The sequence below is a fragment of the Trachemys scripta genome, chromosome 5 (genome assembly GCF_013100865.1).
Source record: "Trachemys scripta elegans isolate TJP31775 chromosome 5, CAS_Tse_1.0, whole genome shotgun sequence".
Lineage (NCBI taxonomy): Eukaryota > Metazoa > Chordata > Testudines > Emydidae > Trachemys > Trachemys scripta.
In genome coordinates, this window is record NC_048302.1 from 95,955,302 (window position 1) to 95,981,421 (window position 26,120).

At 41.4% G+C, this 26,120-nt stretch overlaps 1 protein-coding gene across 1 annotated transcript in view; it reads left to right on the forward strand.

The window, feature by feature from the left end:
- The window catches only part of RBM47 (RNA binding motif protein 47), a gene marked incomplete at its 3' end in the record, with an annotated part of 107,490 nt that extends 82,304 nt beyond the window's left edge, over positions 1–25,186 (forward strand). Inside the window, 2 exon segments of the mRNA XM_034772843.1 lie at positions 21,936–23,095; positions 24,983–25,186. Coding sequence (XP_034628734.1) covers positions 21,936–23,095; positions 24,983–25,186 — 1,364 coding nt within the window.
- Between the last annotated feature and the right edge of the window lie 934 nt (positions 25,187–26,120).

Here is a 26,120-nt window from a genome sequence, read left to right on the forward strand (position 1 = left end):
CAAAGCTTCTCCACTGTAGCTGAGCACCATTTTTAATTGTACTGCTTAGCATGATATTTAGGTGCCATTATAACGAGAGATTTTGAGTGAATGCATTGTCACTCAGCATTGTCGAGAACCATCCTGCACTGGCAGGGAAATAGACTAGGGCTGGGATATTCCAGGGAGCCTATGGAGATAAGGTGCCCAATTCTCAACGAATGCAGTGGTTGTCGAACCGCTATGATTATGACACCTCAAAATGCTCTCTAGCAACTCTGTCTCTTCATGTTTACTATTTAAGTAATAATGATATTACTTAAATAGTAAACGGGCAGGGGACTGGACTCGATGACCTCTCGAGGTCCCTTCCAGTCCTAGAATCTATGAATCTAGAGGATCAGGGCATCTACTGGAGATTAATGATCAGCTGGAGCTAAAAGGGAAAAGAGAAACAACAAAGGAATATGGATTTGGTTTGATTTCATGGGTGATACAATTTTCAATTATTATGTAGAGGACATTTCTACAGAATTAATGCACTGCACATTAGATGTCAGATTACTGGTATAATTACTTTTCTATTCCATTTCATTATGATAATCTTCCCTATGCAGACAGAGGCATATGGGTTTTTGGTTAGTTACCTGGAAGTTTAATGTACATTGCTGAAGATTCTGGGCAGTAAAAGTTCAGGCCATTTCTGTAATTTATCATCCCACAGAAAAAATGTAATACTGATTTAATTAAAGAAGAAAGTAAAGTACTATTAAAAACATTTGACTTCAATGGGGCTATACCAGTTTACACCGCTAAAGATCTCACTCATCAGCTCTTACATCAAATACTTGCCAACTCTTAACTCCAGTTCTCCACTTCTCTATTTAGGGCACTTGGAGAGAAGTATGGTTTGATCACAGACCTTCCTCTCCTAAATTCTAATCCTAGCTCCGACACTGGCTCCCTCTGTGGCCTTGGGCAGGTCATTTAATTTCTATTCTTCGGTTCCCCAATCAGCAGAATGGAGCTAATACTTACTCACCTCCCAGTGCTGTTATGATTAATTAGTTCATGTTGGTAGAGAGGAATTCTGAAGATGAAAAATATTATACAAGTATTATTTGAACGCAACCTCTTTGAGGCAGGGATGATATCTGCCTGTGTGTTTGTACAGTGCATAGCACAATGGGACCATGATAATGACTGGGGCCTCTGGGCACTACCATTCTACTAACAAGATCTCTAAATGCCCATAACACATTAATTATAATTAATTATTTAGTTAAAATATTTAAAGTAGCTATTTAAAAGTAGCCACCTGTCCTGCCAATCCTCAAAAACACTGATAGAAGACATTTTCTTAGCCAAAATCCTTTGTTGTTTTCTCTCAGCTCCTCCTCCCACTCCCTTCAGCCACCTGATCTCTTCACTTTCCTACCTCCAGTCTCTGCTTTATCTCCTCTATACCTTTTTTCTATAGATTATCCAAAGAATCCATATATTAAGTAAATGCGATTATCTCTCTAAGGGTTGTGTGCACACATCAGTCCACTCCCTGAAGTGAACATGTTTTTCTATGGCCTCTCCTGTTCCTTATGGAAATACGGCCTATGACAGGGGTGGGCAAACTATGGCCCGGGGGCCACATCCGGCCCTCCACATGTTTTAATTGGGCCCACAAGCTCCCGCTGGGAAGTGGAGTCCGGGGCTTGCCCCACTCTGGCGCTCAAGCCGAGGAGAAGGGTTGGGGTATTGCTCCGTATGGCTCCCGGAAACAACGGCATGTCCCCCCTCCAGCTCCTAAGCATAGGGGCAGCCAGGGGGCTCCGTATGCAAGCACTGCCCCCGCAGCTCCTATTGGCCAGGAACTGCAGCCAATGGGAGCTTCAGGGGCGGCACATGCGGACGGAGCAGCTCGCAGAGATGCCTGGCCGCACCTCCGCGTAGGAGCTGGGGGGAGAACGTACCGCTGTTCCTGAGAGCTGTTTGAAGTAAGCACTGCCCAGAGCCTGCCCCCTCCTGTGCCCCTACCCCCTGCCCCAGCCCTGATCCCCCTCCTGCCCTCTAAACCCCTCAGTCCCAGAGCGGAGTACCCTCCTGTGCCCCTACCCCCTGCCCCAGCCCTGATGCCCCTCCTGCCCTCTAAACCCCTCAATCCCAGAGTGGAGTACCCTCCTGCACCCCCAACCTCTCATCCCCAGCCCCACCCCAGAGCCCGCACCGTCAGCCAGAGCCCTCCTGCCCTCCTGCACCCCAACCCCCAATTTTGTGAGCATTCATGGCCCACCATACAGTTTCTGTACCCAGATGTACCAAAAATTTGCCCACCCCTGGCCTATGAGGTGCTGTAGGAAGACATGTTCACTGCCATGGCCAGTAGGGGACGACTGGTCTATATGCATAAAGCCCAGGCTGTCCCAAGTCCAACATTCTGACCAAACTGACTAAAAACCAAACCCAAACTGGGTGTTACACTTGCTGGTTTGAACTTTAATCTCTGAAGAAAAGGAATGGATGTGTCAGTTAAAATACAACCCGATTGCAAACCTATTGCTATAACTAATGAAAGATTCATGTACTTTAATCTTTTTGGCCGGGCAGATGTTATTTTTTAGTTTGCTACAACCAAAAAGAATTAAATCCGTGGATGCACAATCGCCATGTCCATTTTAAATAGAATATACACACTGCCAATATATTTCACGGCATGAGATTTAACAAAATGGGGAAGTGGGGGTTCAGATCAAGTCCTAACTTCTAGATAAAACTTTACCCTCAAGGAGTCTACTGTTGAGACCCTTGAGAAGTCTGTCAATTAATATTCCCTTCAAATCCCGATAGAAACAACTGACTTTGCCCATTGTAACAGCATTCCTGAATATGTTTCAAATCAGCATTCTGAAAATAGTTTTTAAGTCAAAGTGACAGCCCAAAACTCTGGATATAGCTTTAGGAAGGATTGTAACCTGCACTACAGTTTTTGTTTTTAACTTTGTATAGGTGGGCTCCAATCCCAGACAATTAATCATATTCTGGATCATACCCTTCTCTCTCTTTTCCCACTGGTTGGTTATATTACCTGTTGAATTGAGAAATCCAACATCCAAAGAGTAAGGAGGAGTACGTGTGGCACCTTAGAGACTAATTTATTTGGGCATAAGCTTTCGTGGGCTAAAACCCACTTCATCAGATACATGCAGTGGAAAATACAGTAGGAAGATATATATACACAGAGGTGCCACAAGTACTCCTTGTTCTTTTTGCTGATACAGGCTAACATGGCTACCACTCTGAAACCTGCCATCCAAAGCGTGTTTCAGTTTGGTTTCTTCTCTTAACTGCTTAAAAAGGTGTGTTGTTTACTTTGCCTAAGTGCTTCTGGGGCCTAGTGTTCCGTTGTTATGTACAAACCATTTTTACTGTCATGAATCATGTTTTACCACCCCTTTGCTTTTCTTTCTATACTAAGTTTCAGTTTTTGGTTGTTGTTTTTTTCCCCTTTCCAAGCAAACACATTCTGAGTTCCGTGTTTGCAAGCTGATAGTACACACCAGGTATTCAGCTGTTGTTATTCTTTCATTCTTGGGGCCTCTGAGATCAGTAAAAGTACCTTTCAGTGTTTGAACTACAGTTGCTTTTTAGTACAACCAAAGGTAAGCTAACTAAAAGTAGCCTAAAATAATGTTGCTAAACAGGCATAAAGAAAAAGGCTTTACTGAAAACATCACATTGTCAACTAAAATTTGTGCTTTCCTTATCTTATCTGTTTTGATTAACACAAGCTATTTGCACAACGCCTTGTGCTAGGAAGTTGTTTGTACATGATTCACTCCCTTTTTGCAAGTTTCAAAGTTTGAATGAAATCTTTCTGTTTAAATTCCTCCTCCCTGTGAAAATGTCAAAGCGTCTCTCTTCTATTCTTCCCGTAAGGTTCAAACAAGCCCTCCAAAAAATCCATTAGTTACAGATGGGTTTCTATTAATTTTCAAACTGCTGTTGGGAGCTTTCTTTCTAGATCTTTTAACATCGCTTTCCTTTCTGTCCCACCCACTCAGACTCATTTCAGGTGCCCTTAGCAAATGACTTCCAAGGAATTTAAATGGCCAAAGCTCATTGACCAATAAAGAGATGCATGTACTGTATAACAGAGTTACACAGTTCTTGTGATTAGGAGAAAGGTTGCTCAAGCAAAAGGTGCTAATACTATTAACCTGTCGCACTTAGATTTCAGGATTGGAGAGGTAAGGGAAACATTTTTTATGTAGGCTTTTTGGTTTGTTTTATGTTTGCAAAGTAACTGAGAATAAAAGTATGCAATTCAAAGGGTATTGAAAAATTGTATGAGGAAGAAGCAATTACTTCTAATCTTGAGCTACAACCTGAACAAATGAATGCAAAAAAGGATAACAAAACAAATTTTGGAACTGTTAAAACTAAAAGATTAATATGCGTAAACAATTTAAATATATTTATGCTTAAGTAAATATTGTTTGTGTAAAAAAAAATCAGGTTTCAAGGAGTTACTTACTTGCCATTATTTTAAATTAATCAAGTGAAAGGCATTCATTTACCACCTGTTTGCATTTTATTTTGAGGGGCCTGATTCTGCTACCCTTACTCGTGTTCTGTAGTACTGCAACCCTATCTTATTCAAGGAATTGAAATCAGAATCTAGCTCTAAAAGTGCACTAGCAGCTTTAGTCAGATGTCTTTAGGTTTCTAGATTGATGGTGGCTAGGAAATATGAGTAAACAGAATTATATATCATTATTATTAATATAATGAATCTACAGTAGTCCCTCTGCATACGGAAGTGTTTGGTATTATTATGTTAAGAGAATGGAATTCTAACACTGTCATTCATATTCTGTTTATGAAATGTGGATGTTTAATACCTGCATATTGTACAAGGTCTAGGAAGAATGATGTTAACAAAAATCCTTTTTGTAAGGTGAACAAGTTATCTTCATATGTTGTTTGTACTTTGGGGTTAATATTAACAGAGAAGCAGGGGTGGGGAGAGTGGTTGAACTCAAGTATGGGAAAAAAATCAGTTTGATCAAGTACGTTTAAAGAAAGGAGAATTGACTTTATTACTAAAATCCAGTCCTGTTCCCATTTAAATCAATGGCAAGACTCCTATTAATTTAAGTAAGAAGAGGTCAGACCTGTTACTTTCTATATAATGGAGTGTTATTTTAAGTTAAACATGATAGAAGATGTGCTCTGAAATGCATACTTGGGACCCAGTCCTTCACTCTTTGCACACTCAAATCTCCCCCTGAAGTCAACAGGGTGCACAAGGAATGTAGGTGGGGGAGAAGGGGAAACCCCAGCAAAGCTATAGTCCTTTGTAGTGCTTCATGCTGAGTTAGGCCTTGTCTTGATCAGCAAAAAGGGTGCATTTTTCAATCTTCTTGTTATCTCAATCAATCATTAAAGCCTTCTGCACTTGTTAAGACACGGGGTAATGACTGTATGCTAGCTGGCTGTGATGTAGCCAAGGTCCCACCTAGTGTTTAAAGCTTTAACAGAGCCTTTCAGTCACGTTAAGCTAGCTCGATTGAGCTAACACAGTTGAAAAACATATTCTTCAGAATGTCTATAGAAAGCAGAGTGACTGTTATAATGCAGTTGATTTAAATTATTTTTCCATGGGTTTCTTATATGGTTTTGCACTTTATAACAGAGATTAGATAAAGTGTTGGATAAAAATGTAGAACATTAGCAAAAGGTGGAGTAGTTTTGCTAATCTTCTAACACGGTCATTTTCAATTCTATATTGCAGTCTAGAAGCAATCTTGTTAAATGAATTGCTTTGAATCATTTTTTTCCCCTTCTTCAGCTATTCATAACAAAAATAAGGAACAATGAAAGGTGAATTTCAAATGACATCTGCCTCTCATTCCATTTTTTACTTAGGCCCAAGAAATGTTACTTTCAAAATCAATCATGTTTTTTACCAAATTGTACTGACTTAAATTGTCTTGAATTGATCAAAAATAGTGTCCGTGCCTCCTTAGACAGTTCCTACCTGGTTAAACATTTTTCTAATTCATAATATTAACCCTGGACAGAGGTAACGATTACTGGCAATCTCATCCTACTACTAGTAAACTGAGTTTCTCAATTTCAATCAGAGGTTCAAAGGTTTGTACAAACTTCACAGATCAGGGGTCAGGCACAAATTGCTGTACTTTGCAGCTCAGTTCTGCCGATATGACAGAATTTCACAGCTATGATGATTGCTTTTTTCCTCCTCTTCTGCACACAGGCAATATCAGGCAGTTAAAAGCATGATATGTACAAGTCAGCCATTGGTACCTGAGTTTAATGAGTAACTAGCTGGTGCCTTAGGTTTCCCTGGTGCAAGGTGCATATTATAAAAGGGGTCAAATGTCAGTGCACAAAGAAAAAAAATGCTGCATTTAGTCACCGACTAAACCAAATACTTTGAGTTTAATGTATTTTAACAATAAATGTTCCCATCCTCATAACAGAGGATATTTTATGCTGAATATTCATTCATTTGACCTGGGGGAAATACGTTGGACTATATTCACCTTTCACTTACACCATTGCAATGCCATTACCATCAAAGTTGCAGGATTAGCCCCACATTGTTACAATTTTCACGTGGTAATATGAAACTCTGAGAAAGATCAAAACTAAATCAGACAAGAAACATGGTGCTGAAGATTAGAGTGAATTTAAAACAATTAATCCATGCTTTTATCTGTTCAAAATTAATTAAGCAAATAGGTTTTGTATTAAGAGTCAGTAGATGTTGTTTAATTCAGGGACCTCCCTCGCAACTAGCTGAAAAGTCAGATCACAAACACTAAAAAGATGAAATTATAGTATATAGATCTCTTTCATACACTCTCAACCCTGCTTTGATCACTCTGAGGTATGTAACATTATAGGATGATAATTAGAAAATATTAACAGTGGCCTAAATTCTACTCAGAGTTACATTCACACACCGCTCCCACTGATCTCAGTAGAAGTTACACAGCCATATTCTATGGCAGAACTTAGGTCAGTGTGTTCATACATGAGAAAAGGCAAGGAGTGGACTGGATGACCTTTTGGTTCTTTCCATCCTAAGCTTTCTTTTTCTTATTGTCTATGTACTGATTTTAAAAAAGACACAAAAATAGAATAATCCTTTAAATTGCAAATGAAGAACCTTGCCAATCCTGTCATTTGTTATCAAGATCCTATGGGTACATAGTCCAAAGTAAAACACTCCCTCTTTTCCTAGAAAGAAGTGTTTTTCTTTAGCAGAGTATTTGTAAAGAAAGCACTCTTATCTGTGTTAGAATTCTGGTTTTGTAATTTTCATGGTAAACATACTCTGTAAAAACATTTCTCATTAAAACCTGGACATCTATCATCACAAATATTTGCGGCATATTGAATTATTACATTGCACTTGATTCATTTTCATTACTAATGACATTGGTAAGACTATTCATGCATATAAAATAGGTCCAAATACTACGATAAAACCCCCAAATTCTTGTATTAGCATTATTGCTATTATTGTTATAGGTGTGCGTTACAAAATAAAGATGGGGTGAAATCCAGGCCTCATTGAAATCATTGGGAGTTTTTCCATTCACTTCAATGGGATCAGGATTTCACCTATGACACGAGCTCAGAGTAGCTGGCAATCTAGGGGCCCCAGTCCTGCAAAATTTTTGCTACTGAGCATGCTGATCACTGTCACCCATTAGTAAGCGATATATCAGGTAGTATTTTACAAGAACAGGTTCTAAACAGCATATGACCTAACATCATGCAGACAACAAGTGGACAACAAGGAAGGAGGGAAGTTTGCACAGTACAAGGTGACTTGATTTTTGTATGGGAAGCATAATGTTAGTTCCCCTAACATTTTTATTTAATCAATTTGTCTTAGGCTTGTGTAGTATTAGATGGATTTCAGAGGTATAACTAAGGGCATAATTTGGCCTGCAGAAACTTTATACCCTTAGTTATGGTGATGATGACTGAGGTGAAAGAATTCAGCTTAACCTTCAGATCATGGGTTGAATTTGCAGAGGTGTCAATTAGAAAAAAAAATATTTTACTTCATAAACTGAACACATTTGATATTGAAATCCCTAAATAGGGAACCCTGTGATTCCATTTGAACAGGCACTTTACAGAACAAAATTGCATTCATTTTAAGTCCAAAGTCATGGCCAGAAACTCCACTACCCCTTTACCCAGTCTACACATAGCACTGAATTTCTAATCTGAACAATGCAGCCCTAGGTATCATTACTATAAGGATCAAGAAGTACAAGACGACATTTAGAATAGGGTTACCATATCCAGCAAATAAAGAGGACCCTTCATGGGCCCTGGCCCCACCCATTTCCCACCCTAGCCCCGCCCCAACTCCGCCCCCTCCTCCCTCCCACTCCCAGCCACGAGGAAAGGGCTGCCTGAGCGCTACCAGCTTCACGGTTTGCCAGGCAGCCCCCAGACCCTGCGCCCCCAGCCAGCGCTTCCCCAGCGCAGCTGGAGCCCGGGAGGGGAAGCGCTCAGCCGGGGGCGCAGGGTCTGGAGGCTGCCCAGCAAACCGTGAAGCCGGTAGCGCTTGGGCTTCGGGCAGCCCCCTTGCCTCTGGACCCTGCGCCCCCAGCCGGGCACTTCCCCTCCCAGGCTCCGGCGGCGCAGGGTCCGGAGGCATGGGGGCTGCCCGAAGCCGGTAGCGCTCGGGCAGCCTGGCTCTTAAACAGAGCCGAAAAGTCGGGGAGGAGCAGAGCCACCATTTTCCCGGACATGTTCGGCTTTTTGGCAATTCCCCCCGGACGGGGGTTTGAGTGCCGAAAAGCCGGACATGTCCGGGGAAAAAGAGGACGTATGGTAACCCTAATTTAGAAGAATTTTGTTGTTACTCATTTAGTCAATGAATTGTTGACACTAAAGAGCTTTTACTGTGGTATAGCATTTTGGGTAGCAAGTTTGGGGATAAAAAAGGGGACAAAACTAAAGGACAAAGGGAAGACCTTTAGGTTGGGATTGTCAAGAGCACTCATCATTGGCCTAACAGTGCTCCCACTGAAGCTATTGGGAATTTTACCATTGACTTCAGTGGGAGCAGAGTTAGGCTAACGCGGAGCACTTTTGAAAATCCCATCCCTAATTTACATTTTTTTACTTTTCTCAATGTTAAAAAACAAACAACAAAAAACCTTGTTACCCACCGCCTAGTACCAAAAATGAAATTGAAAACACTGAGTGAATTTTTTCTAGTGTGCTTAAAGGACCCAATAATTTGTTCTCCTCCTAATAATCCTGTGGAGCTTCGCCCCAGTCCATATGTTGTTAGCAACAATCACCTCACATATGCCCACAACATATGCAGTAAGTAATAAATACTGTAATTTCTAGAAAAAGTGCTTTGTGTCTGTAATGTAACTCCCACATGTAAAAATAGCTATGCATTTGGGGATATTCTTTGTCCATGAATGTCAGGGCCTGGTGAAAAATCTGACCTTGTGGGCCCAGGCCTGAAGTCCTTTCTCAAGACTCAGGCCTGGTCCCCACTAAGCCCCCACTTCGGACTAAGGTACGCAAATTCAGCTACATTAATAATATAGCTGAATTCAAAGTACCTTAGTCCGAACTTACCGCAGGTCCAGACGCGGCAGGAAGGCTCCCCCATTGATGCCGCGTACTCCTCTCGGCGAGCTGGAGTACCGGCGTCAACGGCGAGCACTTCCGGGATCGATCCGGGATCGATTTATCGCGTCTTAACCGACGCGATAAATCGATCCCAGAACATTGATTGCCTGCCGCCGGACCCTCCAGTAAGTGAAGACGTACCCTCACTCAGGACAATCTCCTAAATACACATAAGTACCTATACTGGCACACGACTCCTTTTCAATAAATATACTAAAGTCTGCGGGAGTTTTGAGTGAGTAGAGAAGACAGATTTGGGCTTATGGGGCTGATCCAAAGCCCACTGAAATGAATGGAAAGACTCCAGTTGACATCAGTGAGCATTGGATCAGGCCCTGTATGAATAATTGACTCTTTGTTGAAAGTACCATGTTACTATGATAATGGATCTAATACATCTTTACAGACTCTCTGCATACAGTTTGCTTATTTTATTTTATATGTTATCTAAACAGTCTATAGATGTAGCAGGACAGCACTTTTTTTGTTCACAGTTGTTAGTGTTTCTATAGTCTTAACAGACAAGACCATATATGTAAGAAAGTGTGGAATACAACATTAATGTTAACGAAGTGAGAATATTGTGATAATTAGTAGTGGCTGGAAATCTAGGTGGCCTGGTTCTCTTTACATTTTGATTTTTACAAATATCTTGCCCAAAACAGTAACTTTCCATTTGTAATATTAACATTACTAATTGCTCAGAATAAGTTTAAAATCACAAGAATAAGGTCTGATACTGCTTCCATTGAAATCAATGGCAAAACTTCAGTTGATGTTAATCGAATTTTGGTTAATAGACCTATATTTATGGACCTGTAATTAGTAGAGGTGGGAATTCCAGAACCCATAATTTGAATTTTATAGTTTAGAGAATCCCTATGGCCCTGTAAAAATGTATATGGCTGAAGGAGAACAAAAGAGGACCAGAGAGACAGAGATTAATTCTCTCTTCTCTGGGCTTTCCTACCCTAGGTAGCTACTAGTATTATAGCACATCATAAGAGTAGATATGTATATGTCAATCAAATATTGAAAAGAAGTTGAAATATATTATGTATAAACAAATGACATTTAAAATGAGTTTCTTTGGCATGGAAGCTTATTGTATGAATCTCTGAAATGCTAACGTGATGATACCCTTTAAAAACTAAGAAAAAAAATATCTTTGGTGGGGTTATATGTTTTCCCCTTTCCTAAAACAAAAAGTGTCAACAGACAAAACAAATAATAAATATAAAAAACTAAAACATAGCCTATATATCTATATGACCTTTCCTGATGTTAACCAAGAAGACTGAGATACACTAGGCAGGCCTTAATTCCACTTCTTTAGTGACTGATGTTGGCCTTGGCTACTGTAACATCTTCCTCTCTACACTTCTCACTCCTCCAGTCTATCTAAAAAGGTGCAGCTGAAATCATCTTCCTTTGATTTAACTCTGATCACATCAGCCATTAATATCCCTTAATTGGCTCCTTCTGTCTTTTCGCACAAGTTGTAACTCTAGCCTCACCTTCGAGGTTCTGCATAGTTCTACCCCATCTGTGTCTCAGCTCCTGTTTTGTCCTAAACATATTGTTCCACCCAGTCCTCTCTCTCTCTTTCTTTCTCCCTCTCTCAACTTTGTGACGTTTTTCATGTCTATTTGGAACAGCTTCCTCTTTCCCATCTGCCAAGCGTTCGCCCTCTCCTCCAAATCCTCTTAAAATGAATTCCCTTTGCTAGTCTCCCAAAGCTGACCTTCTCTCCTACACTGGGCTCCCACACTTTACTGCTTTGCAGTGTATCTGTCTAAATTAGACTCAAGGGCGGAGAGGCATCATCATATACAGCTGTATACATGTATACCTCTGCCACCCTAAACATTGTCATAAAAAGGAACTGTATATATTTCCTTTCTGATCCAACACCCATCAAAATCAATGGGATGCTCTCCATTAATTTTAACAGGACAGAGCTCTATGGCTCTAATACAGCAAAGCACATGCTTTATATTCACTTTATATTCTGTGTGTGGTTTTTTAAAAAAGAGGATTGGCAAAAGAGACCGGCTGAAACCAGTTACTCCCTTTTTGCAGTAACACAGGGTACGAACTTCAGCCTTCAGCTGAAGTAACTTTTAGAGTTTGGCATTTCACTGTGTGGCTGCAAGTGTGGATAGAAACTTTGATTCAGCTCCCCTCAAAGGCAGCGGGAATCTTTCTTTGACTTCGGTGAGAACTGGATATGGCCCTTAAAATAAAAATTTGGCATCATGACCTATACGAAGTAACCTTATCTGTGTGGCCCTGCTGACTCTCAGCTGATTCCTCTGCCAACATGCTCCTACTAACCCACCTGTGATGAATACACTGTCTACACTACAAATACAACTAAATCAGGTAGCCTGGTTACAACAGGTTGTTCCCTAATCTGTTACACACACAAGGCCTGATCCTGTATTCTCTTGCAGTAGAAAGTACTGTACCATGTAGTAAGTGTTTACAAGATTGGGCTACAGCATGGTTCAGACCACCATGTTGTAACCAGGCTCCCTGCTATAGTTGTACCTAAATATAGCCGGGGCTACAACTAAGTTTGGAGCCAGAAGTCTCAGCCTTCTGCAGCCATGTACAGCTTAGCAAACGAAAGAAAAATATTTATTAAATCAAATCTAAAGTGAATGCCTGTAGTATACCTAAGTGACTGTCAAAGCAGGTCACATGACAATCTTGCCAAGAAAGGGAACATAAATTATAACAAATCAAAGACCATTTTAAATGTTATATTTGAAACAATTCTAGAGCCAATACACTATTTTTTATTAAAGTTTTTAACTTCATTTTTATTTCCTCAGAAGGGATCTTCAAACAGGTATAGTGTTTTCAATATTCAAAAGTATTGCCATTGCATTGAAAAAACCTCACACTAATGCTGGTGTTTCTAAAACTGGACTCTGATATAATTTATAACATTTTAAATATTTTAAATCAGGCATTGCAAATAATTTAACTTTAGTGCTTTTTTAAAAACAACAAGGATGTTTTAAAAGACTATTTGACTTTCTCTTCAACTGTAATGGTGCTTTGTAGCTGCAAATGAACTTCAGAGGCAGGGTTACTGTATACAAGGAATTTTAACTAAATTAAAGGGTCACACCTAAAACTGAAACTAATATTTTACTGTGTCAACATTACGCAGGATCTTTTGTTAAGATGCCCTCTATGGACGCTTTGTTTATAGCGTGACTTTACTATAATACCTGATGAAATCAGCTAGCAAGGTTGTATAGTGCAAAATTGAGACTTTTCTAACAGCAAATCTGACTGACATGTTTTCACTAATGAATGTTGCATGATCTTTTTATGCAGTCTATCATAGGAAATGTATTTTAGACTTTAATATAAAAGTCACTCAGTAATCGTAAATGACCTTCTGAAAACCAGACTGACTAATAGGATTTGTCCTAGAGCTTAAAATAACTCACTGGTGGGGATATTTTAAGAAAACCTCATCAGATAATCAGGTAATTTTATTTTTAAATTTCCTATTTTAGCAGGCTCCAAAAAACAACCAGAGTTGCACTATATAGGTTTGATCCCAAATTAAATTATCCTGTGCTGCTGATGGTTTAACAGAAGCTCTGCAGACTCCTGGGCTCCACGGACGTGGAACCTACCCCAATTCTGAAGGGGAGATAAAGTGCAGATTGGCTGGGTTATAATCCAAGATGCAATGCTGCAAACCCAAACCTACAGTGAATGCTCCTCCTCTCTAATACAGAGTCCTCCTCCACTGGCCAAGACCACCCCATCACATTCTCTTCCCTAGTACAGAATTTCTTCTCCAAATAGCTTCCCACCAATACATATTTCCCAAGAACTTCTCCCATCCATCTTCCCAGTGCATAAAGAGAACTTTGTCCTCTTACTCCCCTACAAGAACAAGAAGACACCATAGTCAACTTCTTGTCACCTAGCACCTCTGCCTTAAGTGCTGATCCTGGGTGGATCAGCGTCTCCTGGAGTTGCTGGCACAGTCCTCGTCAGGTGAGGCCCATCTGTCTCAGTGCTCAGCTTTTATAGGAGCCCATTCACCTCTCTGCTTCTTTTTAAAGTGCTTCTGTAGAATCTGCATGAGCTTCTTCCTGCCAACTTGCTTCGGAATTCTTGGCCACAGAGCTGGGCTATGTGGGGGACTTCCCTGGTGGGCTGACCCATTTGTTGACTAGCTAAGCTTGCTGTGGAGTCAGTATCTATAGTCAATGGGCACTTGCATGGCTCACCAGCATCTCTGTCTAGCTTAGTTTCTGTAAGGCGCCTGTCACCGTGCTATTTGATCACTGAAGTCTGTGGATGTTTCCTGCAGCACTGTGTCTTCTTTCACTCAGTTTCCCAAACATGTTTTGCAGTTATTTGTTTTCAGGTATTTTCCAATCACTTCACTTCACTTCTGGTGCCATTCGCTGACCTTGATACACACTTACATGATACCACTAACTAACCCTACTGTAGATCAAATCTCAGAACACAGGTACAGGGTTGAATGCATACATAAATAAGATTCCTTAATAAAACATGTGAGCCAGATAGAATGTACATTTGCAGTTCAACAGCATCTCTCAAACATCCACATTATGTTTCCACATTCTGTTATACTATAGCTGAAGGGCTAATTTCAGTAGTGATGTAAATGGTTGTGTAACCCCACAAGGTACTTAGTACCATTGTGGATGTGGGCCTAAGTCTCAATTTTAGGAGCCACTGTAACCCACAAAACTCCTCCTTGGCTGCCTGTACCGAAATACACTCGGCACCTACATATTTGCAGTAAAAAGCGCCCTGGGCTGCTATGTTTCTGTCTCTGGGCATGCACACTGCTGCCTCACTCTAGGTGTCGGGATGCCGATCTCCAACCTAAGCCCCAGAGTAATCCACCCAGGGGGAAGATAGGCATTCCTTTGCATAACTCACCCATGGCACCTGATCTGGTAAGCAGCCTCTGAGCATGCCTACCAGATCAGGTCCCATTCAAAATCTGCTCAGAGGAGGAGGCAGCAGGAGCCTCCCACGCATCTTAGGAAAGTGCCCTAACTAATGTGGGAATATTCGGATGTGGGGATCCCTCAAGTTCTCCTGCTGAAGCTGTTTGCATTTTGGGTAACCAATTAAAGCGTGGTTGGAGCAGGGGGACTGGACCCAAGGTCTCTCACCTGCCAGATTGGTACTCTAATCACCAGGGTAGAGAATCTCTCTCATTCTGTATATGTGGCCCAATGACTTTTTAAGCCCGTGAGGTGCAGAGGATTTGAACAGGGAATCTCTTCTCCCCCTCAGGCAGAGAGTGGAATTGAACTTAGGTCTCCCACATCCCATGTGAGTGTTCTAACCACATGGCTAAAAGTTATAAGGTGGGCTCCTCCTCCAGTCAGTTTGTGTGGAATGAAACACATGCCTAGTTCATTCTCACAAAAAACAATTTAGGCAGCTAAGCCACCTGAATGCAGGAGAGGGTTCCTTCCTGCAGCCCTGACGTAGGCACCTATCTTCATGAGGGGGGTAGGGGTTAGGACACACCTCCTCTTGTTGGCATCTCCCATTGGCTAACTTATGTGGCTTCCTGTTTAGCATGCTGGCTTTTGTGGATTGCATTCATAGAACATTTTTTAGGGTCAGAGGGTGTAAGTGACAAAGCCTAAGTTGCAGGAAAATATCTGTAGCATTGAGTTTTTCAGGTTTAAGTCTATTTGCTAAACTAATACTTTTTATCTCAATTTTTTTTTAAAGAAGCTGCTGAAAAGCATTAGAATGGATAATTAAAATCTAGGCATATTTATTCCAACACAGAAAAAGGACTTAGCTCAGACTCATAGGCTGGTGGGTGGCAATACAGAAGGCAGAAAGCTGACATACTCATTTGTGAGGATTCATCACGTGGACCAACTGAACATTTGAAGCCATTTTGTTGTGTTTCCCCAATAGCAGCAAAATGGTGTCAGGAAAGATAATTATCAGTGTGTTGATTCACATACACACATTCTCCAAGATATCTCAAAAGTTTTCCTGTGTTCTAGGCACAATCACTTTCTTTCCCTTCCACTCTGTCACATCACTGAGGACCCACTTTTCCTAGATTTATATCCATCCTACCCTTGAGTCAGCCAACTCTGCTTGCACATATCGGTGGAGGTCTTATCACATGACAATCTTTAAATAAAAATTAATCTTCAGTTCCTGGAGACTCCTAAAGAACCCTGAAGGTTTGCAGCCCTACAGCCTTTCATCCAAAGAGGATCACATGAGAATCCTTTCAGAGCCCTACAACAATGCTTCTTACTCTTTAATTGTTGTCTGGAGTGTTGCTGTAGGCACGTTGGTCTCAGGATATTTCTTAGGCTTTGTCAACACTGGCACTTTCATTGTTAAAACTTTTGTCGCTCAGGGATGTGAAAAAACACAAACACCCCCCTGAACAACAAAAGTTTTAATGACTAAAAGCGCTGGTGTGGACAGCACTTTGTCAGCGGGAGATGCTCTCCTGGCACTGAAGTTACCATCCCTCATTGGGGGTGGTTTTATTTTGTTGCTAGGAGAAAGCTCTCCTGGCAACAAAGAGCAGCTACACTGCACACCTTACAACAGCGCCGTTGTAAGGTGCGCAATGTAGACATAGCCTTCATCTTTAGACATTCAGAATCCACAGTAATGGCTGAGGTACAAATGTCTATACAGATTAGATAGATAATCAACCAGAGGGGTTGCTGATGAGCAAAAGAAAACTATCATGTATCCCAAGGGCCAAGTATTCTGTCTCTCCTGAACCCCTGGTTCCTGCTCACCTGGGCAGTGAGAGGCCAGGATAGGGGATTTAAACTGAGATTCCTGCATACCCCTGAGGAGCTCAACCAGCAGCCCTTAAAGGTAGCCCAAACTGGGTTTGGTTTTTGGAACATAAATTGTTAAACTTTTAATTGAAAAGAGGATGAGGGGAAAGGCATAAAAGGAATATAGAGTCACACTGTATATCATAAATACCATATATGTGCAGATATTAAACAAATGATTTTCAAAGATGGCCTTGAGGTTAAGGCACTGCAGTAAGACTCTTGAGATGTGGCTTCAGCACCTGACTCTGCTACAGACTTCTTGTGTGGCCTTGGGCAAGTTATACAATATTTCCATGAGTCAGTTCCCCATCTTCCACAATGGAATAAATACTTCCCTACCACACAGGAATGCTGTGAGGAGAAAGTCATTCATTAATATTTGTGAGGTGCTTATATACTATGGTGATGGGAGTAATATAAGTAGGTAGATATATGGATGGATATTATTCCTTAAATATATTCCAATTTTTAATCAATGCTTTGTATTGTTTTTTAAAATTCCTGAGTATTTCAGAGATTGCGCATGCACTACAACTGTAACTATAGCAACCACAATTTTAATCCGTTCCCAGATAATTAATCACATAACACTTGTTAACTCCTACAGTCTCATTTTCACAACAGTTTAGATTAGGAATAGTCTTTTCTTCATATGATCCTGTGTCATTGTGAAGCTGGTGCAACCTCCTCTTTGGATATACTAGATGAGGAATTGTGCTCTTATGTATCATAAGACCATGTGCTTCAAAGTGTAAATATATATTTTCTGGTTTTCCCCATATTAGTCATTCCTAATGGAAATAAGGAAATCATCTGACTCAATCCAGCCTACTAAATGTGTACAATATTAGCTCTCACACTGCAGAGATACAGTTTTCATGGTAACAGATTTAAGTTTCAATTGACAGTTTATTATATACTAACAATGTACACATGGTTCTGTACATTTCAGAAAAACATTTTAAAATTAATATTGTGCATGGGATTGGTTGCAATAAAGTCTTGCCCATTCACCTTTGAAAAAAATTAATCTAACGTATGAAAATGCAGTAACAATAAAAACGAGTACAGAGGGGTAGCCGTGTTAGTCTGGATCTGTAAAAAGCACCAGAGAGTCCTGTGGCACCTTTAAGACTAACAGATGTATTGGAGCATAAGCTTTCATGGGTGAATGCCCACTTCGTCGGACACATAAAAACGAGAATGCCCTGAAAACATGTACTGTGTGTTTTTTCTGGCCAAGAGAAATTTTACCTGAACTTTGTGAAGATTTCTGTTGTGTCATGCAGCAGGCAAAGCTAAAATGTGTGTTTAACTAAGTGAGTAAAATAGATTTTGTGGACCAAACTGAGGTCTCTAAACAGGTCTGGTCTCTGCACTCTGTGGTACTGCAGTAACAACTGGCCACCCACAAGGACCCATGTTCCAGTACTGGTGGCTAGCTATGGATGAGAAAGAATACATGGAAATGGAAAAAGCAGAGTGGGGAAAGAACTTGGAGGAAAACAGCGGGAGAACATGGGGAAACAAAGGGGGAGATAGATTGCTGAAAGAAGTGGAATGGAACAGACAGGAAGAGAATCTGAAAAAGTACTCAGGATAGAGAAAAGAGACATGAAAAAATAAAGGGAACAGAGACAGAAAAAGTCAGAACACTGAGGCTTGGTATACACTTAAAGCTTTTACTGGCATTGCTATGTCAATCGGGAGTGTGAAAAAAACTATAGTCTTGACCAACATAGCTATGCCAACAAAACTCCAGTATAGAAGCAACTATGCCATCAGCAAATCAGATCAAAACATTGTGTTTTGATAACATTGAGAAGTTTTATTTTCATTTTGATATTAATTATTTTTATAACATAAATTTTGAAACAATTGTTTTGAAACAAAAAGATCAAAATGTTCCCTTCCTATATTGTCAAAATGGAATGCTCCAATCTTATTGAAATTTTTTTTTTAATTTTTCTAAATGAAATTTCATCAAAATTGACACACTCCCAAAGAATGCATCAATTTTGATGAAACAGCATTTTCCAACAGGAAACTATTCCATAAGAAAATTTTCAACCCACTCTAACTCGAACCACTATGTGCACATGTTGATATATTACACTCCCCATATCCATACATCAAGTGGGTTAGATACCAACAGTCTAAAGTTTACATTCGGTGCCATGAGCCTTATCTTATTTGTAAGAAGTGTTGTTCTAAGAAGTTACTTCTCACAGAGTCTTGAGGTACTTACTCTGAACTTTATGTATTACTAGCAGTGGATAACTGATTCCAGGAACAGATATAGTAAGTATAGCAATACCACTGTGACACTGAAGTTGTACATATCCTGAGGCCTTATTGCAAACCTAGGGAAAATTCCCTGCCAAAGACTTGAAATAACTGAGATGACAGAGTTGATTTTTAGAATTCTTGAGGGGGAGGGAGGGGGAGGGAGGGGAATCAAAATTTCTTAATGAGATCTCATTAAAAGAAAGGAAATACATACAAATTTCCCTCTCTCTAACCCTCTAACATGCACCCACTGCTCTACCTTCCATTTCTGTGAGGAGTGCTGATGTTTAGATACAGAATATTTCTGCTTCAAACAAGGACAACAAAAAGATATGAAAGGTCACACAGGCAGGTTTTGAAATGTGTTTTTAAAGGTGATATCAGTTATAGAGCACATAATGGTCTCTGGCTCTAGTGACTGGAGTTGCTCAAAGATTGTTTATATGCTACTACTGTTGAAAGCTACTGAAGATTCCCCTTTATAGATGAAACTGTTATTGGTCATGAGTTACATCCTTTCCATTTGCATCAGACCAGTTCAGAGACAGAACCCTCCCTTTCATTCCCCCAGGATACACAGACCCCAAGGAGTTGCTCTGCAGCACCTGTGACCCAGGCTTCTGTTTCACACCCTCCCTCAGCACATCAGAACCTCATTAGTTCCATTGCCTCTTGGGCAGTACGTACCTGTGGAGTGCAACATTTGCCCTACATGCAAGAGATTCTCCACTAGCTTTCAATGGCAGCAACACTTAAAGCCTCTTTTCAGAACTCCTGTCCTATAAAATGAGATCTTTATATGCTTCCTCCATTTTACAGAAGCGCTCAGCTCTGAACACACAAGCATAAAGACCTGGCATACATATTGTTCCAGCAGAACTACATCCGACTGACTAAAATCTACTAACTAGGGCCAATCTGTCCATGCTCGGACTTCAACCAATTTTACGGAAAATAGATCTTGTCAAACAATCATCACTGAATAGGGGTGTTTCTAGTGATGTTCTGCAGGGATCAGTACTAGGCCTAACACTACTCAGTATTTTCATCAATGATCTGGAATATAAACTGGCAGATGACAAAGTTTGGCAGAAAGATAAATAATGATGAGGACAGAGCAGTCATACAGAGCGATCTGGATCACTTCATAAACTGGCCCCATTCAAACAAAATGTGTTTTAATGCAGCCAGATACAAGGTGATACATCCAAGACCAAAGGATGCAAGCCATACCTACATAATGGGGGACAATATCCTAGAATGTAGTGACTGAAAAATGTAAGGGGCATAGTGGACAAACAATAACAGCAAGTGGTGATTAACCAGTGAAACAAACTACCAAGGCAAGTGATGGATTCTCCATCTCTTGATGTCTTGTGATCAAGACTGGATGCCTTTCTGGAAGTTATGCTTTAGCCAAACATAAGTTATTTAGCTCCATACGGGGTCTACTCGGTGAAATGTAATGGTCTGTGGTATACAGGAGGTTAGACTAAATAATCTAATGGTCCCTTCTGTCTTTAATATCTATGCATCAGTGATCTTCAAAATCCAAAAGCAACTATTCTTTTAATTGAGCTAGAGGAAAATCATCATTAGCACTCAGTTGTAGTAGCAGTTAGTCTTGCCTCAAAAAGAGGATAGAAATGGTATCTCAAGAAGTAGACAGACAATACCTCCCTCACTGGTGTTCTACTTGAATACAGAACAAAATTTCAAAAACTACTTTTCCTTTTCCAGTAGCTTTACTGTGCTGATTGTGTAGAGACACAAGGTGAGTGAGGTAATATCTTTTATTGGAGCAACTTCTGTTGGTGAAAGAGATAAGATTTTGAGGTACACAGAGCTCTTCCTCAGGTCTGGGAAAGGTGCCACAGCTAAATACAAGGTGGAACAGATTGTTTAGCATAAAGTAGTTAACACATATTCTAAGGGCCATATAAGGTGAAGTGGGCAATTAATGCTGGTTTGTAATTGGAGATTTTATCTGTAATTCCTGAATTATTCTTTTCAGCTTCTGTAAAGTAATTAATTAATTTACTAAAGAAGACAAATGTGTTAGACACATTAAAAACAATTAACTCAACTGGCAACTAGGAAGCTAATCTAAATTTACCAGATTACTGCCAGGGGACCAAAACCGTTCTTTACATAAACAAAGTTAAAATTGTTTTATTTCCATTTCAGATTTTATTCTGCAAGTCCACAGAAACCTGGAAGTTCTTAGTTTACAAGTACTGCTTCCAGCGCTTAATAAGCCTTGCCCATATTTTGCTGTAAAATTACTTAATACCTAATTGATCATGAGTATAGGGTACACTGATAGCGAGGATTCCAGCAGGGAACCATTGAAATGGGGAATGCTGGTTCTGTAGGATCACTCATTTTCTGATCCAGCAGTAGCCCCTTTTTACCAGACGATCAGGCTCCATTGGATTTTGAGGATCCAGGTGGCCGCTGTTCTCCGTGGTATCCTTCCCTCCTGTGGCAGAAGCTATCTGCATCGAGTGCCATGTCTACACTACCACTTATGTCAGTAAAACTTATTTGCTTAGGGGTGTGAAAAACAACGATATAAGCGATTGAGTGATATAAGTTACACCAGCTTCTCCCGCTGACATAGCTACCGCCACTCATTGGGGGTGATTTAATTATGTCAACGGGAAAGCTGCATTGGTACAGCTGCGTTGCTGTAAGCTATCATGTAGACATAGTCCAAGTAACTACTTGAAGCAGCATTCACCCAGGTTACATGCCTATACTCACCTCAGAGTGGAATTTTGCACGGACAGGGTGCAAGAACAAGACCTGCATAGCTCATGGGAAGTTGGACCACCACCTTCCTCCATAGCCCCTTTTAGATTCTCTCATACGAGGGGAAGATTTGAAGGAAACTCATCTCAGGGAGTTTCCTGGGTCAGTATCCACTGCATGCAGGAGAGTATGTTTTGCTATTTAATTTTTATGGTTTTGTATTTAATAGTTGTCCTGATCTTGAAAAATAAACTTGCACATAAACTGCAGAAAAAAGTCAGATTCCTGTCATGTTAACAACAGCTAATTAATGTCCTACTTTCCCCTCTCTTTGTTTAGGTTTCATTACACTTTGAATGATTTTGACATAATGACAGCTGAGGATTCCACTGCTAGGATGAGTAACGACTCCTCCAACATGTCTACAACCAAAGTTCCCGAAGGTGTCGCTGGTGCACCTAATGAGGCTGCTCTGTTGGCACTCATGGAGCGTACTGGATATACCATGATTCAAGAGAACGGGCAGCGCAAGTACGGCGGGCCACCACCTGGCTGGGAGGGGTTGCACCCTCCTCGTGGCTGTGAAGTCTTTGTTGGTAAAATTCCCCGTGATGTGTACGAAGACGAGCTAGTGCCTGTGTTTGAGTCCGTAGGACGTATCTATGAAATGCGCCTGATGATGGACTTTGATGGGAAAAATCGGGGTTATGCTTTTGTTATGTACACACACAAGCACGAAGCCAAACGTGCCGTCAGAGAACTGAACAACTACGAAATCCGTCCTGGTAGGCTTCTAGGTGTTTGCTGCAGTGTAGATAACTGCAGGCTGTTCATTGGAGGTATACCCAAGATGAAGAAGAGAGAGGAAATACTAGAAGAGATCTCCAAGGTGACAGAGGGCGTGCTAGACGTCATTGTGTATGCGAGTGCAGCAGACAAGATGAAAAATAGAGGCTTCGCCTTTGTGGAGTATGAAAGCCATCGAGCAGCCGCAATGGCGAGGAGAAAGCTGATGCCTGGGAGAATCCAACTGTGGGGCCACCAAATTGCTGTTGATTGGGCAGAACCAGAGATAGATGTTGATGAAGATGTAATGGAGACTGTTAAAATCCTGTATGTGAGGAATTTAATGATTGAAACCACAGAGGATACAATTAAAAAGATCTTTGGCCAGTTTAACCCTGGCTGCGTAGAACGGGTTAAAAAAATACGTGATTATGCCTTTGTGCACTTTACAAGTAGGGAAGACGCAGTTCACGCCATGAACAACCTCAATGGCACTGAACTTGAAGGCTCATGCCTGGAAGTTACCTTGGCCAAACCAGTAGACAAAGAGCAGTACACTCGTTATCAGAAAGCAGCTAAAGGAGGAGCAACAACAACAACAGAAGTAACTCAGCAACCCAACTATGTTTACTCTTGCGATCCATACACACTAGCATATTATGGATATCCATACAATGCTCTCATCGGTCCCAACCGAGATTACTTTGTGAAAGGTTAGTAAGCACAGTTGAACATGGTATAATTAGGGGGCATTATTGCCAGCTCTGCTTTCAAGGAGGGGCCATGAATCTGTCTTAAATAGGTAACAGCTGACATGTTTTACATTTACATTTCTGAACTTACTTTTGCAGCACAGTTCATCATAATTATACTCTGTCTTATTTTATTAATGCTAGTATATTGAAGATATTTTTCTTTTGACAATCCCTTTCTAAGACAGGTGTAAGGTAGGGGTGCACTAGTGGACAGAACACAGGACTGGGTGTCAGGAGATCTGACTTCTATTACTGTTGTATTACTCTGGGCAAGCAACAGAAGTTTCCTATAGTTTGAGTACCAGACTTCTTGAGTCTAATTATCCAAAGTGTTATACATCTGCACCTCCCTTTGACTTCAGCGCTGGGTGCTCTGAAAAATCAGATCGTAGGTGTCTCAAAATAGGCATCCAAAATTACAGGATGCCTTTGAAAACCTTAGCCATAACTATCTATGCCTCAGTTACTGCATCTGTAAAAAAAACTGATCATACTGTACCCTCCTTTATGAAAAGCTTTGAGATCTGTTGATGAAAGGTGCTATACAAGTTAGAAGTATTTTTCTTATTATTGGAATTTAATTGTTATTGAATTCTATATATTAAAAATTAACCAAAAAGTAATCATTCAGGCTTAAATTCCAACAATTATAACTGACATTTGTAATTGCAAGTGGTTTTGTACTATCATTACAGAGAATATAATTTACTGAAATTCTGAAAATGTATTTTCCAGCCAAGTTCAATTTAACAGTAAGCATGAGCTTATTATTTTACCACCTATATAAATACAGAAATATTTGTAAACCCTAACTGGTCAAAAGTTCCAGCCTCAACTCAATCTCCGGATTTATATCTGTAACTATTTCTGCACTAGGAATCAGTTAATTGCATGTCTGAATCAGAGGCACCAGAACAGGGGGTGGGCAAGGGGCCATGGCCCTCCCACTTTTTGCCACAGACCCAGCCCCCTGCCTCTCCTCTTCCCCCCCCCCCAAGGTCTCAGCAGCTATAGGGAGCTGCAGACCCTGCCTGACGTGGAGGGCCCTGAAAGCAGCCCCCAGCTCATGTCCCCGCCCCTCAGGTCTCCTGCTCCTCACGGCTGCCCGGGTGACTCTTACCACGGCTTGGCTGCAGCTCATCGGCCCCCGAGGCCCTGCCCCCAGGCCAGAAGCCAAAGCCAAGTCAGGGTAAGAGCCATGTGTGCAGCTGTGGGGAGCTGCGGACCCTCCATCTGTCCTCAGAGGGAGGCCCAGGAGGCAGGGACATGGGCTAGGGGCTGCTCTAGGGCCCTTCTCCCCGAGCAGGTGGAGGGGCCCGGGTTCCCCAGCCTGGCTCTGGCTTCCGGCTTGGCCAGGAGACAGGGCTTTGGGGGGGAAGAGGAGGGGCAGGAGTGGGGCCATGGGCAGGGGTGGGGCCTCATGCCTTCTCCCCCCGCTTTTAGGAAAATTCCATAACCCCTGGTCTGAATACCCAGACAACCTGTCATAAAACTACCACTACATCACAGGACCAAAAGCACAATAGTAATGTGTGCGAAATTGCTGATATAAATTCAACATTATTAATAAATTCCAGAGAATACCAAAGTCTGAACTAAACCACTAAAATCTAGTCATGCAAGGAATAATACTACGAACAACAGAAAATGCGTTGTCTGATTGTGCATTCCTGATTCGAGCAAGATTCCCTTTGTTTTCAAGAACAGAGTCATTCAAATTCAGCTATTCTAACTTCAGCAAGCTTATTACTATCCAAATGCCTATATGTGGGGGTGTTAAGCATTTCCCCCATTGCTGTTACTGTGTTATTCATCCTCCTTTTGTTATGTTGTTATTATAAGCAGGCAGCATAAGAGGCAGAGGGCGAGGTGCAGCTGGCAACAGAGCCCCTGGCCCCAGAGGCTCTTATCTGGGGGGATATTCTGCAGGCCGTGGCATATATAGCAGATACCACGAAGGGAAAGGAAAACAGCAAGAAAAAGGATATGAGCTTGTACCCAATTTGGAGTTGTCTGCTGTCAATCCAGTTACCATTAAACCTGGTGCAGGTTAGTATAATTACTAGGTTGGGCAAACCTGTTGGGAGGTGGGTGGGGAGAATAAAGAGGCTTGAAATTCAGCCTGTTCTTTGAACTGAGCAAAGTTCTTTGAACTTTTTAGATTCAGATTGGTTTGGGTAAATTAACACCCCACCCAACCAGCTGTGGTGATACTTAGAATATTTTTATGGCTGGGACCAGTAGGTCTGTATTCTTCCTGCTGAGTTTGGCCAATTGTTCTATTCAAATCTGACAATCATCATCCTCTCTATAAATGTGAGGCAGCAAATGCATTTTCTGGCACCACTCACTGAGGGTTACTAGCTATGCTCACTTGTGTGGGTTCCACACAAGTGAGGCCAAAGGAACAAGATAGTCCCACACCTAGGCATCCTCTCTGGGTCTAACCATATAGCAACACAGCTGCTGGCTTCAGAGGCTGCTGCTTTGTTTGCTAGAGACTGAAGACTAGGGGTCACATTCCTCCCTGTTTATCTCCTTTGATGTTAGTGATTACATCGGGGTGACTTTGGCCCCCTGATTACAGACATCTAGAAGACAAAGGGGTTGGGAACAGGCAGATCTCCCTATGTGAGGATTTCCTTGGCGTGGGAGAGTTCCCAGCTGGCACAGAGTTTACAGAACTGGTTTCTATGCCACCTTTCTGGAGCCTCCAGTTTAGGATTATGGTAGGGTTACCATACGTCCGGATTTTCCCGGACATGTCCGGCTTTTTGGGCTCCAAATCCCCGTCTGGGGGGAAATCCCAAAAAGCCGGACATGTCCGGGAAAATCGGGACATGCAGTCGGCGCCCCCGGCCCCCCTAGTCCCCGGCCCCCGGCCCAGCACCGCCGCCTGCATGTCCCAATTTTCCCGGACATGTCTGGCTTTTTGGGATTTCCCCCCGGACGGGGATTTGGAGCCCAAAAAGCCGGACATGTC